This window comes from Lissotriton vulgaris, chromosome 11, assembly GCF_964263255.1.
Source record: "Lissotriton vulgaris chromosome 11, aLisVul1.2, whole genome shotgun sequence".
Lineage (NCBI taxonomy): Eukaryota > Metazoa > Chordata > Amphibia > Caudata > Salamandridae > Lissotriton > Lissotriton vulgaris.
In genome coordinates, this window is record NC_141699.1 from 820,458,664 (window position 1) to 820,475,421 (window position 16,758).

General features: G+C 49.9%; 1 protein-coding gene across 1 annotated transcript in view; it reads right to left on the reverse strand.

The window, feature by feature from the left end:
• Positions 1-16,335, reverse strand: part of EPHB1 (EPH receptor B1) — an 865,486-nt gene extending 849,151 nt beyond the window's left edge. The window contains exon 1 of the mRNA XM_086943930.1: positions 15,861-16,335. Coding sequence (XP_086800056.1) covers positions 15,861-15,918 — 58 coding nt within the window. The 5' untranslated portion in view covers positions 15,919-16,335. The remainder of the gene's footprint in view (positions 1-15,860) is intronic.
• Between the last annotated feature and the right edge of the window lie 423 nt (positions 16,336-16,758).

The following is a 16,758-nucleotide window of genomic DNA, read 5'->3' on the forward strand; positions in this document are numbered from 1 at the left end:
TAGCGAGCATGGAAAATAAACCTCCCGGCGAGCTTCTCAACACAGGGAGGTCAGGTTTCTGATTGCGAGTGGTCGCGTATGCTCCCGACTGCTCCCGATGAGAAACTACCAGTCCGCGTTGAGAAAGCTGCCGCTTGAGTAGAAATCTACTCGAGCGGCAGAAAAGGACCGCTGCACTGTGCAAGATGCAGTTTGCACTGATTGCACAGTGCAGACAAGCATCCGGCACTGTGCAATCAGTGCGAACAGCATTTTTCACATTGCACTACACAGTTCACGTAGCTCTACTTCGCAAACTACGCCCAGGGTTAAAAATAACATTAACAACAAGAAAAATTTGGAGATGCTTATCCTTGGGCTCTTAAACAAACGGAAACCAACACTGCAGCAACAACAGGTCACCAGAGGCTCAGGAAGGATCAAAAATCCATGTTCATTCACCAAGACTTTAAAGAGCAGGAAAGCGTATAGGAGGCTCCCAGCTGACTAAGGCTGGAGGTGTGGCTCTGCCTCAGCTCTGGGCCCAAATGAAGCATCAGCCATTGGCCAGGGAAGTTTGCACCACCTATGGTACCTGCCAGCGAAGCCAGAAACCAGTATCAATGCCACCTAGTAACCATTACACTCGGGGCACAAGTCCTAAAAAAAGAAGTGGGGGGACGCTGGCGTCACAACAGGAAGTGACGTCACGAAAGGTGGCTTGCACTCAGTTGCAGTTTATAGTTATCGAGCTCCCGGTAAAATAAGTGGTACCCCGACTCGAGCCCTGATTACACTCCTTGAAAGATCATTTGAGCAGTAGCCGTTGACACAAAGCTATAGGAATGGCTTGGGCACACTGATATTATAATTCTACTCATTTATTGAATTGTTAAACACTTTGCTCATCTGCTCTATGGCAAATAGATTTATAGCACCACCAGGTGGGGGACTGTTATACATATACGTCGGTATTAAGAAATAAGTTTTGGTGCTAAGCACCGGCACAAACAAAGCACTACAGATTAGTAATTCAGAAAACACAAGTGGCGCTTTTCAAGATGATGGAGGCCAGTGGTATCATTTGATAAGGCGGTGTTAAAGATGCAATGTGGGCAGTTTCTACTTAAACCGAACTTGCAGCTGTTATTAAATGCAGAATAAAAAAGGGAAGATTTGTCTAGCAGACATGATGGGTGTTTGGGTGACTTCACTCTCCCTATGAAGTTGTTACTTGCTCCCCTCAGGGAAAAGAGAACTCGAACGCAGCCAGGTGTGCATTATGATATATCTGGTGTAACCGGTGCTTTAAATGAACAGGTACTCAGTAACCACACTTGTTGGATTTGAAAGGGAGACTACCATCAGCTCTCAGCGCCGGTGCATTACTTTTGAAGGGGAGGTACTGTGACTTTTCTGGAGCAAACGTGTGCTCTGAGAATTTACTACCTGCACTTTTATATATTTCGATATCCAGTGCTGGCTGCATAGCCTTTCTCTGATATGCAGTCTGCGACACACGTGCCATGTAAAAAAACAAAAAACACCCCTGAGCCGAGCCCCGTCCGCACACAGAGCTACCACCACAGTGCAGGGGCGAAACGACCTCCCCTTCTGTGGGTTATCCGTGTTATCACATTATCTACTAGACCTAGAGAGTGTAACTGCAACAAAGGAAGGACAGAGAAGAGTGTGCTATGCAGATGAGAAGGGAGTAGAAGCCGACTAGAAGCTGCTTGCCCTCCATAGTGCCGCCTCCATGAGCACAGGTTGTCTGTTCGGACTCGGGTGCAGACTCCCTGTTTAGCCGCCCTCGACCTCGGAGACTGAGGCCTACTCTTTAACTGCCCCCCAAAAATGTGGGGTTTCAGTGTCGCAGGCGGCTGTGTTGACTGTAGGGAGGCTTTTACTCCTCCCTTCTGCCGTCCAGTACCAGTGCGCCCTTCCGAGCAAGCCTGCACACTGTGAGGAAGCTTTCACAGCCCCACCTCCAGCCGCCACCTTTCCCAGCGGTACACACCCGGGGTTCAGTAGTACTGTGCGAGATGGAGGTACACTGCACCTGTGTCAGCTTGCGGTGTGCACCACGGTAACTGTTTCATTTGGCAGAAGCCCTACACAAATTTAAAAAAAAACTGCCGGGTGAAGTGTGTTTTTTACTGATCCTTCTCCAAAGCGCCTTTCTCAACAAAGGTTCCATTATGACTCCAGGCTTGCACATTGCACACAAATCCCTGCTTAAGAATAAAAGATAACTCCGCCTATGAAACAATGACACAGATGTTTTATATCTACCCCCTCCCCCACCGTTTACACCAGCCCCCCCCCCCCCCCCGCTTGCCGCCGCATGAAAGAAAAATACAGCAATCCAATACCCCAGCTCTTCTACGACACTAACGCAATTCCAGCCATTTAAGAAAAAAATTGCCAGACTGAGCTGAAGAGAGCCGGCTGTAATTAAACTACCGGTTCGCTGTAACTCGGAGTGGAGTGTTTCTGAAAAGAGTCAGGCTTCAAAGACGTTCTCTCGCGCCTACCCCCTATATCCATTCCTTTATTGCTTGCAGAAAAGGTTTATCCGCGACTGCCGCATTCTGCCCACTCACTGGTGGGAGTTCATTTTCTTTCAAGTGAATTTAGTCCCTTCGTTCGTCCAGTTCAGTCGAATTAACAGAGGCACGTGCGTTGGGAAAGTAGGACAAAGGCCAACGTGGTGCCAATGAGGCGCAATTTCCATCCCCGAGCCAGGGTGGTGGCTTAAAATGGCTACGCGGGGCAGAGTCTGATTTGATTTTGCATTTATTGAGTCTGTTTGGTCATGTGTCGATAGGGTTTCCCAACACGGGCGCTGATTAGGGGAGGCGGGGGCTTGCCCATTGGTACCTCTGGCAAAGCCCTTTCTTGGAGGAACCAGAAATAAAGCAGTTTTTAAGAAGCATGTTTCCCCTTCTACAAGCCCCCCAGAAGATAACAGTAGGCTGCTGACTTGCTAACTGGTCAGAAAGGGAATTAATAAATAAATTCCACATTTGTAAAGGCCGAACATATCCCCCCTAAGGGTATCAAGTCTCTGGGGGCCTTCGGGGAGATTGAGTTATTGGCCAGGGTGAGGGTCACATGTTGCTGAGCTGAGCCGCTGCCGGCACCGGGGATCGAACCCTGAGCCCGGAGCTCCGGAGTCAGCCGCTGTGGCCGCTGCGCCACACCTCTCCATGTCAACAGCTATTAAAAGGGTCCACATTTCACGGCCCCTGGCAAGTGAGTGGAAAAATTAGGGTGACCAACTGGCAAGGGTGCAAATTCAGGGCAGTGAGTGTAAAAATTCAGGACAGAAGGTCAGAATTCAGGACAAAATTGGGGATAAAAAGTAAGTTTTACAGACACATCAGAGGAGGTCGCGCAATATTACATAAGTAAATAGACAACCAACACAAGTACAAGTCAAAAATTATTTATATTAGGTTGAGACAACCTTGCACTGCATCTGTTGTGTGTGCGAGTGAAAAACACCTGCGTTTTTATATAAAAATAAATGGTTAAAAAGATCAAAGATGAAGGCTTTGTAGATCTTACATGCCCCCTCTCCCCCATTGAAAAATCAAGGATCCGATCATTCATCCCAAGGGGATGTGATGTGTAAAAGCTAAGGTGGGGGGTAAAAATCATGAAAATATGAACAACACAAATGCAGAAACTTTGCATTATTGGAGCAAAAGAAATAATAAAGGACAACTGTATTTGTACCGTTATCACTGCTTGTGTGACAGTTTAAGAAGCTAACAGTGGATGCACTTGGGTAACATGTGCCAAAATGAAAGCTCCACCTCCCCAAAGCTTGGCCCCTGGTGAGGTGGCAGGAGCCCATACACAAAAGCAGTTGGCCATGCCCTGGGCTCCTGCAGGAGGAGGCCCATCAAATGCGGGCCCTGCGCAGATAGGCCCATTATCATTCTGTATGCGATAATTAGGCCAACAGACATCATGATAATGGGCAGAGAGCAGCCTGTGCCAGGTTGGGGAGGGGCTGCTGCAGGCCACTGATCACAGCAGGAGCCCGAGCTGGCCCTTGCAGTGAGTTACAGAACTCTCAGGCTGCTCGCAGGGGGACAGCTCTCTCCAATGTCCGAAATTACGGACAAAAGGTGTCCATGAAAGAATTCCTCACGGACAAGAGGCCCAAATAACGGACAGTCCGTGAAATTTACGGACGGTTTGTCACCCTAACCCTAGGAACAATGTGCATGTTCTTGCTTCCCAGCTTAATTTATAAAGCAATTTAACAAAGAGGGCTCCAATATGGGAGCCCCTGACAATCAGGGGTGTTGTGGTGAGTGCTACACTGACTGTCCCAAGCATTTCATGGGAACTCCATAGCTCTGCCCCGGGGAAGTTATGTTATGTTATGTTATGTTAAGGTTTTGTTTGAGCGCACAGCTGCCCCAGCTAAGGGGCGTCCCGGCGCTGACCGTATCATTGTACCGGAAGAGGAGAAACTGAGAGAGAGAAACCTTAAATCAAAGGGAAAAGATAGGTCTTAATGGCTTTCCGAAAAGGGAGAAGCTCATCGATGCTACGAATAGATACAGGCAAGGAGTGGGGGAAATGACGCGCACTCTAGAGGACCAAGTTATGGCCCCATGGCCCCAGGGTCCAGGCCCATCTCCTGAAGGATGTCAGGGAATCCCCTCTTTAGGACTGGCTCTGGCATGGTATTTTTAGGGCACAGCTTAGCATTTGGCCCAGGTGAGTTAGTCCTGTGAGAAATCCAGCAGAGGCCTCAAGAAGCAGTGGTAAAGGCAGTACCGTCACCCGTGATTAGTGAATCTGCTGGTTAGATGACCAAATATTCAGTTTCTCTATGACTGACGAGAACAACACTGTTTTCCTAAGCAATGATTGTTTGATCTTTATTGCAAATACATATGAGCTGATAATTTGATTCTCACATCTGGGGCGGGGGGTCTAAGGCTGATTTCTTGGTTGGTGAAAACAAACGTTGGGTGACTGTGCTTGCTCCTGGGTCTCCACAGCTTGCTTCGAGGGTCCCTCAACTAAGATGCTTTTATGTGCACCTCTATGAGCCTCAAAATAAGCAAGGACTCTTTTAGCTCCATATTCACCTTAAAATGTCACCAACAGCAGGAAGGCTGCAATGCTGCCGTTTAACCAACTTTCATTTTTTTGTGCCATGGGGTAGCCGTTTTTGAGAGTCAATATTCTCTCCATTCCAGAAAACATGAGGGTCTTAATTTCAGGCAATATACGGTCACTGATCTGGTCCTTTGAAAAAGAGTGCCACTGTACCCCGTTTACCAGATTCGTGACGCGCAGCAGTAACAGAGAATGTATAGGGTGTGCCCTTATTATTATTGATCGTATATTATATTTTAAAAGATGTTGTTAGTACAGTCCCTTTTTAAAGTAGCTTCTTCTGAATAATGCACCCAATGGCTTCGTTTTTCTGAGCACTTGTTACGCGTTATTTCAATGCTCATGTTGGACGAAGAGGTGCAGGAAGGGTGGGTTGGGGGTGAGAACTAATGAACGCAGTGGGGTCAGAGCAGACAAGGTACCCCCAGGGAGGGACCAGCACCAACTGATGGTCACATGTGGATTCACCCATAGACATGATTCTGTGTTCAGGGTGTGGTCAGTGCTGCTGCACGTGCTGTGCGAGGAAAGAGTGACCACTGCTGCATGTGATGACCGTGGAGAGCCTGCAACGCTGCTGCACATTTGCGATGAATGGAAAACCTCAGCTGATGCTCGAGGCTCAGGTGCTGCGTCTTCAGGTGCTGTGGGAGGACAGCCTGTCTTGCTGCTGCACGTGCTATGTGGAAGCCTCGACTGCTGCTGCGCGTGCTGTGTGGAAGCCTGCAATGCAGTTGCACGTGCTGTGCAAAAGCCTGCACTGCTGCTGCGCGTGCTGTGTGGAAGCCTGCACTGCTGCTGCGTGTGCTGTGTGGAAGCCTGCAATGCAGTTGCACGTGCTGTGCAAAAGCCTGCACTGCTGCTGCATGTGCTGTGTGGAAGCCTGCACTGCTGCTGTTGCTGCACGTGCTGTGTGGAAGCCTGCACTGCTGCTGCACGTGCTGTGGAAGCCTGCACTGCTGCTGCACGTGCTGTGGAAGCCTGCACTGCTGCTGCACGTGCTGTGGAAGCCTGCACTGCTGCCGCACGTGCTGTGTGGACGCTTGCACTGCTGCTGCATATGGTCTGTAGGCCCAAATTGTTGCTTGTTAGGTGAGTGAAAAGGCTGCATAGTGCTGGTATCCATGTGGTCCTTCATTTTGAATCTTATGTGTCCCAGGATCTGGACCAATGTCAACATCAGACCCGCCCCACTTCTTCCGCAGTTTCAGAAAGGAGCTGAAGACCCACCACTCCAGTGCCCCCTACATCTCCACACAGTAGAGTTCACCGCCAGTCAATGGGCCGCTCCATTCTAAAGATCCTGAAAGGTATATCATGGCCCTGTGTGAGTCTCTTGCTCACTTTGCCACTGGATTCAAGCAAGCCGGGCTGAAGACGGCTGGAATGCCAGAAACCGGTCCTCGGAAGCTTGTTTCCGGTCCAGGGAAGGCATGGCTTGGCAGTTCGGGCTGGACTGTTCCCGTGAGGCACAGGGTCAGACTGATTTGCATATAGCCATGTCTGAACTGGGGTGGCAGAGTGGGCTAAAGAACGGTGATGGATTAAACCCAGATCTTTTGACTGGGTGTGAGTGTTTGATTGGTTCAGATGCTCCGTCCATTGCCACCCCCTTTTGTACCGCTTTTGGCCGCCATAAGTGTGGCAGGGTATGCTCAGACATGAATCCCTTGCTCACTTTGCCACTGGATTCAAGCAAGCCGGCTGAAGACGGCTGGAATGCCAGAAACCGGTCGTCGGAAGCTTGTTTCCGGTCCAGGGAAGGCATGGCTTGGCAGTTTGGGCTGAACTGTTCCCATGAGGCACAGGGTCAGACTGGTTTGCATATAGCCATGTCTGAACTGGGGTGGCAGAATGGGCTAAAGAACGGTGATGTATTAAACCCAGATCTTTTGACTGGGTGTGAGTGTTTGATTGGTTCAGATGCTCCGTCCATTACCACCCCCTTTTGTACCGCTTTTGGCCGCCATAAGTGTGGCAGGGTATGCTCAGACGTGAGCCCCTTGCTCACTTTGCCACTGGATTCAAGCAAGCCGGGCTGAAGACGGCTGGAATGCCAGAAACCGGTCCTCTGAAGCTTGTTTCCGGTCCAGGGAAGGCATGGCTTGGCAGTTCGGGCTGGACTGTTCCCATGAGGCACAGGGTCAGACTGTTTTGAATATAGCCATGTCTGAACTGGGGTGGCAGAGTGGGCTAAATAACGGTAATGGACTAAACCCAGATCTTTTGACTGGGTGTGAGTGTTTGATTGGTTCAGATGCTCCGTCCATTACCGCCCCCTTTTGTACCGCCTGTTTCTGCGCGAACGTGCTCCTTAGATAGGTTTGTGCACATACATATGCACTAGAAGTCTGCACCAACGTGCTCCTGAGATAGGTTTGTACACATACATATGCACTAGAAGTCTGCGCCAACGTGCTCCTGAGATAGGTTTGTGCACATACATATGCACTGGAAGTCTGCGCCAACGTGCTCCTGAGATAGGTTTGTGCACATACATATGCACTGGAAGTCTGCGCCAACGTGCTCCTGAGATAGGTTTGTGCACATACATATGCACTAGAAGTCTGCGCCAACGTGCTCCTGAGATAGGTTTGTGCACATACATATGCACTGGAAGTCTGCGCCAACGTGCTCCTGAGATAGGTTTGTGCACATACATATGCACTAGAAGTCTGCGCCAACGTGCTCCTGAGATAGGTTTGTGCACATACATATGCACTAGAAGTCTGCGCCAACGTGCTCCTGAGATAGGTTTGTGCACATACATATGCACTGGAAGTCTGCGCCAACGTGCTCCTGAGATAGGTTTGTGCACATACATATGCACTAGAAGTCTGCGCCAACGTGCTCCTGAGATAGGTTTGTGCACATACATATGCACTAGATGTCTGCGAGTCAACAAATTAGCAGAGAGAGTGGAGTCAGAGCTGAGCTAACGGTTAGCTCTAGCTCAAAGAGCCCCTGCTCAAGCTGAGTCTTAAAAATATTTGACGTGCACATTATGCAACAAAAATCCTGTTCGAATCTATTAAGGTAAATTCAAGATTCAAAAAAGTCAGTGGCGTAGCTAGGCCTTAGGCCGCCCGCGGCAGCCCCTGCGTTTCCCGCCCATGGCGGTGTAATCTAAGAGTGGGGGTGCTATCGATTGATGCAGCCAACGACAGCAGCAGGTAAAAGCGGGGGGGGGTAAGGGGGGGGGGGGTGGGGTCCTGCCGCCGCCCCCAATAACTTGTGCCTCCTGTAGCGGTCCGCCCCCAATAGCTACGCCACTGAAAAAAGTGTCTTTTTTTTAACTGGCTGGAACGTTTCATTTTAGCACATCAGATTATTGCACCGCATTAACAAGTACTTAAAATCTTTAGACCAAAAAAAGTGAGTGTTTTGAAACATGCATTGAGAAACATTCCTTCCCCTGCACTGATGACAATGCTTTTAGTGAAGTAAGAGGCATGTCAGGGGTCATGTGTGCTCTATATGTGGGCTAGATTCTTATATACCTGGATCACAATTTTAGTCTACAAATATATGCAACTGTGGATCTGTGTGTGTATACATATATAGAGGCTACTTACCAATTATATTTTTACCATGCATAGGCCTTTGCCAACTATGCCTTTACAGTGACATTTTCATTCTAAAGGCATATTTGTGGTATGGTAAAGGTGCATGCATTGCAAAGACAGCTTTTTAAAGGCATGTGTGGCTCCGTGATACAACTTTTTGTATACTTTAGAGGGTCCTCAGTAAGAGATGCCAATCATGTCGACAACCACAAATGATCCAGAGTCATCAGTAAGTGGTTGCTGCCACAGCCGACCACCTATGAACATACGTCCATCCCCTGCAATAGACGACAACCACAATCACCAACCACAAACACGTTAAGTCCCTCAGTAAGAAACAACCACCATGATCAACCTACCACAAATGTGTCAGGTCCATCACTAAGAGATACCAACCATGATCAACCTAGCACACGTGCTAGGGCCTTCAAAAACAGATGGCAACAGTGGGCATCCCACCACAGGCATGCTAATGCCTTCAGTAAGAGACGCCAACGACAATAGACCCACTAGAAACGTTCCACAGCCTTCGGTAAGAGACATCAACCATAGCTGACCAACCTCACACATGCGGGATCTGAAGAAAAGAGACAAATACAGTCAAACAACCAGAAGCATGGCAGAGCTACACCAACCACGACTGGCAAACCGCAAATGTGCCAGGTCACTTAGTAAAAGAGGCAAACATGGCGGACCATTCAGAAATGTGTTAGTGCCCTCAAAAGGAGACACCAACCACAGCCGACAAACAAAATCATGTTGGCCCTTGGTAGAAGTTGCTGACCAACAACAAACGTACATGGGCCCGATTAAGAGCTGCCTACCACCGTCAACCAGTTACAAACCATGGCCCTCAAAAGAGATTCAAATCACAGTTGACCAATCACAAGCATGCCAAGACCTCGGAAAAAGACACCAATCACAGCTGTCTAATCACAAAGGTCCCAGAACAGACAGTAAGTAATGACAACTACTGTTAAGGCTTAATTTAAGCCTGTAGTTGCAGGTGGGGCCCACAAGCACTACATTTTGGGGATCAGCACTTAGTTTTCCTCATCAGAGTTTGGACCAAGAGAGAGAAAAATACAAAATGGGGAATGAAAGAGGCAATGACGGAGAAACGGAGACGAGGGGGGACAAGCTGAGAAAGCAGGAATGAAAACAACCTGCAAGAGTGAGTTAAAGAGGAAAAGGGAGTCTGGTGTTAGATGAAGGTGGATGGCCACATCACCCGCAGAGGGACATTATAGGGGACAGCCCATTAGTATTTCCTCACTGCCTGCTTAATCCCATTTCTACATTGGCCACCTGCAGTGGCGGCTCCTTCGCTAAGGCGGAGGAGCATTGCCCCCACTGCTTCAAGAGCAGTGCAGAGCAAACATAAAATCATAATAACCTGGTTATTATCATTTTCTTTTTCCTTACGGGCTGGGTTAGGGCGGGGCTGCGGTTACGTGGAGGAGTGTTTTGCCGACTCCAAGTGCGCATGACTGCTTGGCCGGCCCTCTTGGGCCTGCCAAACAGTCATACACACTTTGCATCTTCCCCACCAGGCCTGCTACACACAGCCGGGTGAGGAACATGCAAAGCCTCACAGTCTCCGTTTGAGTGCCGAACCACAGCACTCAGACCAATCACAATGCTGTATTGCAGCGTTGTGATTGGCTTAGGGGACGGAGTCTGTGCTACCTTCCGCTATGGAAGTAGAGGGAAAGGTGGCTGAAGGGACGGAAGGGCAGCAAAAGGTAATTGGATTTTTTGTAACAGTTTTTTGTCTCCCTGCTCCCCTCCCATATACTACTAGCCACCTGGGTAAGCAAAGCAGCCATGGCCAGCATGAGATCCTGCTCCTGAAGCCTGGGGGGATGGCGCCTGGGGGTATTTAGGGGGCTTGCATCCTGCTCTCCCTTTTTTCGTTGGCTGCAAGCGAGGAAAGACCCTCCCACCCACCTGGCACGCGCTGGAGTGCAAAGCATAAATAACCAGTTTGAAAGTTTCTCTATAGCGTCATAACATATGAAGTGGAAATTGCTTTAAAAGATGGAGATGAGGGCGCAAACAGACATCCTCAGGGCAGACCATAGGGGGCCATGAGAAGAACACAACGGCAGCCTCGCTATCCCAGAAGGGGCAGTTGGTATTCTGACAGCTGGGGTTGGCCTTAGTTCGCTCCCTGTGGGCACGGGGCAGCAACTCAGGAGGAGGCTTGCATGGGCCGTTGCCAGGACCACTACATCGCTGCGATTCCCAGTGCCTCTGGATTGGCTTCAGGGTGGGTGGTAGCCTTCAACAGCGCTGAACGCTCGGACCACCCATCAATTAACCCCACCTGTGTATTGCAAAAAGAAATGATGAATCAACTTGCGACCCTTTTTTACAACAAATAGCGTGTGGTCTGTTTTGTGAGATGTAAACTCTGCCGTCCGTCCCAAGAGCAAGAATGCAGCGGGGTGGGGGCAGGGTGGAAACACTCAGCAACAAGCGGTGGAACCCGGACTACCAGCCTTGGTATTGGCATCTCCGAAGAGGTAGCGCCGGCAGAGGGCGCGAGACCAAAACGTTTGGCCCCGGCACTTACAGTTTTACAAATTAAGGATTGCCCGGCTAACCAAACACACATCTGCCATGGCCCTTTAGCCATCCACAAAGGTTCGTCATTAATGCTGCTTCTTCGCTTCGCTTCACGGCATGTAGACACCGCAGGGTCGTGTGCTCCTTCTCAATCCTGTCTAACTGGGGCCTCTTGTTCACCTCAGCGTTCCACGACACTCACTCCGCCTGAGTCTCAACACGAGGAGCATAAGGCTGCCGTAGAGAGCGCAAAACGAACAATTGATGGACAGAATGCAGAACAATGTCATACCTTCACCCCAGTACAGAGATCTGGGCCTAAATCCATCGGTTTTTTGCTCGCCATTCCAGTTTGGACCCAGTCATATGCAAATCAGCCTTGACCCTGTGCCCCATGGGAACAGTCCAGCCCGAGCTGCCCGGCCAGGTCCTCCCTGGACTGGAAACAAGCGTCCTCGGACCGTCGGGCTTTCAGCGTTAGCATTAGGCTGCCGTAGAGAGTGCGTCCGCTCGCTAATCGGAAACTGAACAGATATCCATTACACCAAATTGGAGTTCCGAGCGCACCCCGAGCATAATTAATTCCTTGAATGCCCCTCATCGACATACCCGCTGCTGCCAGACTCAGCTCTCTGGAGAGGAAGGCCCAAGGCCCATGTGGATGAGCACAAGAGGAAGGGAGGGGGGAGGGGGGCATTAACGCCGGCCAAGGTACACCTCTCTCGGGGCCTGTGGTAGCTTTTGGCCACCATAGCCTAATTAATGCTGCCTGTGTCCTCGCTAACCTAGTAATTGTAATTCATATATATAGCGCTTGCCACCCCTGACAGGCGCTGAAGCGCTTCCAGCCGGAAAGCACGCTGGTCCTGTACCCAAGGTTGGCAATAATGATGTCTCGAAAGGGAAGCTGGTGTTTATGCCACACTCTGCAGCAGCTCGGCCTCCTGCGGCCCCGGTAGGACCGAAGGCAGCCACGAGCTGTCCCTCCGGTGACTGTCGCCGCCACTTACAACCGAGACCGACCCGGATGTACCGAAGTGACTGCAAGCATGGCACTTAGGGCAGAGGGGCATTGCCTCTCGGGGGCGACTATTAGAGCCCATTTATCCAGAAATTCAGGAGAAGAATTACAGTGTGGGTCAGGTACAACGCCTCGAGTCCCTTGGCATCTTGCGTCTGTTGTTCTGTTAAACTGCATTTTCGAAACCATGCAATCCCATCTGGGAACTAGAGTGCTATACAGCCAGTGTCGATGTAATATTGGGATATTACATCCCCAGCGGGTTCCGCATAATTATGAATTTGCTGCATTCTCCATCATATTCTGCTGCACAATCTCCCCATTTAGACAAACATACATTTGTTTCTTGATCAAACGGATTCAGAGTCTCTAAAATCACGGAAAAGAGGCTCCGCAGACGGCGGCCCGCTGCAAAGGTTGACTGGTCATCTTTCTGTTGCTTATTGCTTTGGAAGTCAGACTGGCAGGGGTGAATTGGGGCATAAAATAGTACCCGGCACCAACATTAAAGTGGCCTCCTGTAGCGAAGTATATAGGGGGAAAAGTGGCAGTATCAAGGAGATCAAACAAAAATTAAAAAAACGGCCCACCTAGCCATAACATCGCCCACAGCTGCTAATAAACCCGGCCTACACTGATCCGTCAGTCCAGCCCATCGGACACTGCCTGGCTGTCCTCTAGGCCTGTACGACCTGGCATGCTGGTACTGAGGGGAATCCTTGCCCCAGATAGTGTTAACGTGTAAAAATGACTAAATTATGAGGTAACAATATAAAGAAAATGCGCCCCATAATTTGCCTTTTCTTCCCACATAATTTAGTAACCCCTGCCGCCTAATTTGGTCCTCCACTGCCGCATAATTCCAGTAGCCCTGGCTATAAAAATGAACCACATTTCTCTGTTGCAGTGTGGTGTGCCATATACGTGAAAATGACTCCTTCTGTGTCTTTCTCCCCACAAGTGGTCTCGGGCCTCCTTGGGAGGGGGGGTAGGTCTCTCGATCACGGGCCGCGTCAGCTTCATTCCAGGGAGGGAGTGTTAGTGTTTGTAGCAGACCCGAGCTGCCGTCTCTCCTCACACAGACAGGGCCAGCGAAGCACTCGGTAGGATACGGGGCAGGTAGATCAGTCAGGGCCTTCGACTGCCGGCCGCGGTCTGCCTGGTATAACGCCAGAGACGGCCACCGGCTTTACCCTTCCAATGAATATGAAATGTACTGGATGGCGCGGGATATAATCCTGGGTTGGCGACGGGAAATACAATACAAGTGCCTTAGATATAGCCTTGAGGTTACAAGATGCTCGCGGCAGCAGGCGCGTTATCCCACTAAGCTATTATATGTAAAATGTAATGAGCTCAATACGGATTACAAATTGATGCATTTATTCTCAACGTTACCTTACTATGATTGGATGGATCAGCTAGTTAACGCTCTCTACTGACATCATCCGTGGTATACAGGTCCGCGTTTGAATCCCAAAGCAAAGCCTACCCACCATCTTTCCGAGATCAGTAGTTTCAGCACCATTAAATTCGGTGTTAGCAGCAGGTTAACTGTAGTGCTTAGAAGCTGCTGCGGTGATAGAACAGCGCTATATAAAACTTATATTTCCTGTGGGTGAACACAACCAACGCAGTCATCTGACTCCAGCTTGAAAGCCACACACATCTTCGGAGCGGGCGCTTTAACCTGGGAGGCTGCCCACAGGTCTTCCCTACCACAGGCATGTGATTCTCGGCGGCGCGCGCTCGGGCTATTAACCTATCGAGCGCCCTCGCGCCAGTCTAGGACCGGACAACATCCTCGTTGGAGCTTTAATCGGAAACGCGCGTAGCAAAGACGGCGACATGGAAAAAAGGGGGAATAAAATGCAAGGAACAGGTGGAACAAAGTGGGAAAGAACCGACCAAATATAGAAACAACCGAGGAGATGTAGAAGCGCTGTAGGTGCGTAGCTTCCGTTGAAGCAGCAGGTGCAGTGGCACCGGGCTCAGAGGCCCCAGGGGCACACGACGCATTGAATTATTGCTGTATTTTATCATTGAAACATTAGGTGGGGGCACTGCCTTCCTTTCACTAGGGCCCATAACAACACACTGGCCATATACTAGAGACGCATTGTAACATCTGGGGTTGAAGGGGTTTAGGTGGCGTGAATAAATGAGGAAGAAGACACGGCGTCACGTGCTGCTGGTCCAATCAGATATCGGGACGGACGAGATACAGGTGAATAAATGCGTAAAATAGAACAAGTGAAGGAGATAAAGCAGGAGTAGATGAAACAAAGGGAGCCGGTAATACAAAGTCACAATGGGTACAGAAGCGTTAACTTGATCTTTTTGTAGCGCTGGAATTCTTCTTGTGTGTTCAAGCGCTGTAAAAATGCGTCTTACTGCTACAAAAACCGTGCATTAAAACATCGATGACGGGGACAGGAAGAGTGAGGGGAGGTGCGGGCGACATACAATCCTATATTGTTGACAGCACGAGATGAAGAAGAGTTGGGTTTATGGAGAGGTTTGAACGGAGAGCCGAAATGGCAGGGTAGAAAATGTGACAGGAAAAGGTGGTGACCAAAATGGTAAACCACTCAGGGCACGAGTGACAAAAAATGAATTGGAGGGGGCGGGGGGAGGGGGGGGGGGTTGGATGTTAGAACAGTAAAACCAACAGTTATTACATCCAGTGAGAAAAAAAGAAAGACACATTTGTGAATTCTACTAGCCTTGCAAGGATGAGAGTCAGTGAGGTAGCATGGTGGGTTAATGCATCTGTTGAAGTGAACTGCGCGCAGCCTTTAGGTGACAGGTTCGAACCCCGGCGTGTCCTATCGACCACGCACCCTCCGAGCCTCAATGCAAGGCCCGCGGCTAACGGGAGGCATTTAAAGCGAATCATACCAAGCGTTAAGAAGCAGAATCAATGTGATAACAAGCGCTGTATAAAAACCCAGCTATTGTTGCAAGGCAAGACGCGAGCGGAACAATTTGGTGAAAGGGCCTGGCAGAGAGCCATTCTAGGAAATGGGGACCTGTAAACCAGTCTTACTTCGCGTTAGGAATGCAGCCCCGGCCCCCATGAGGGTTCCCCGACACAACCCCGGGGCTCCCGGATCACGGAATGTTAAACAAGCACTGCATTGCAGCTCAGAGTAGCCAAAGGAGGCGGCGGGATGGGGGCTGTGGGGGAGGGGCATTCCAGGGGGAGGGGTGCAGTGGACCCCTGTACATCTAGCTTAAAATCACACACTGCGCCCCTTTAATCTGCAGACTCCTTATCAGCGCGCTGAAGTGTCAGTACATCATTGCTTCCCCGGGGGCATGTGGCGGTGCCCATTACAAGCCCTCGGTGCAGGGCTAAGCACATGTACGTCTGTGTATACATAATGCATGGTATTAACAAGCGCTTTAAGGGGACGGCATCATCCCAATGGCTCCCTTGCAAAAAAAAGGCAGAGACTGCGGGAGGCAGAGCAGAACAGCAGGCAGAGACACATATATAGGTTAAAATCAAACACAAGTCAAACCAGCATCCAGGGGACGCGATACGAACAAGTGAGGGTCCAATTTACCTTCCACGGCTGTCATCCCAGACACCAGGCAGAAAAACACCAGTATATCCAATTCCATGGCAGTGAGAGTAATTTCCCAAAAAGACGAAACAAGTCCTTGCCAGAAGAAAAAAAAAATCAAAGAAAAATATATCCCAAAACCATCCAGGAGTTTCTTGAATGCGGCGCTCCAGAGCTCCAGAAGCCCACAGCCGTCTCCGCTTTCCTGGAGTGTGCAGGCGCGAGTCCCCGCGAGTGTGAACAGTTTGCAGATGTGTTGAGTGAGGGGGGTGCTCCCGTAAATGGATGAATGTGTCTGTGGGCAAGTGCGTGCATTTGTGGGGACGGGGCTGAGACCGGGATCCAGCTCCTGGTATCACATTACTGGGCTGTAGTAAGAAAGTGTACAGTGAGAGCAGGCATCGGGATCATCAGTGGGGCTGCTGAGGGAGAGGGGGAGGGCGAGGGCTGCACGCTCCTCTCCGCCGTCCGCACCACCGCCAGCCCCCCCCCCCCCCCCTTCCCATCTCCAAAGTCTGTCACACCCATAGCATCTCCCGGCCAATCAAGGAACACAAACTGCAAGCACCCCCCACCCAATCAGCAATAAGCACCTCCCCGCTGAGGCATTGTTCATTTTTAAGAAACTTTTTCAAGCAGGCTGAAGCTTTCAAGAGCTGCGCTTCTGTTTCGTAGTCGGGGAAATGGCGCCACCCTGTGGTCATTGGCACAATTACATAACAGCGCCGTTCACTCTACTCAAAGCTTCCTGACTCCTAAAATGTAGGTCACTAGAATCCAGCTATTCTGTCCCTATAATAAAAAACATCCTATTTTGATCGCCAACTATGGCCTACTTTAGTCTTCCCAGTCCGTGTCGTGCACGACTACGCGTATTTATAAATCTCAAAGCGATGCA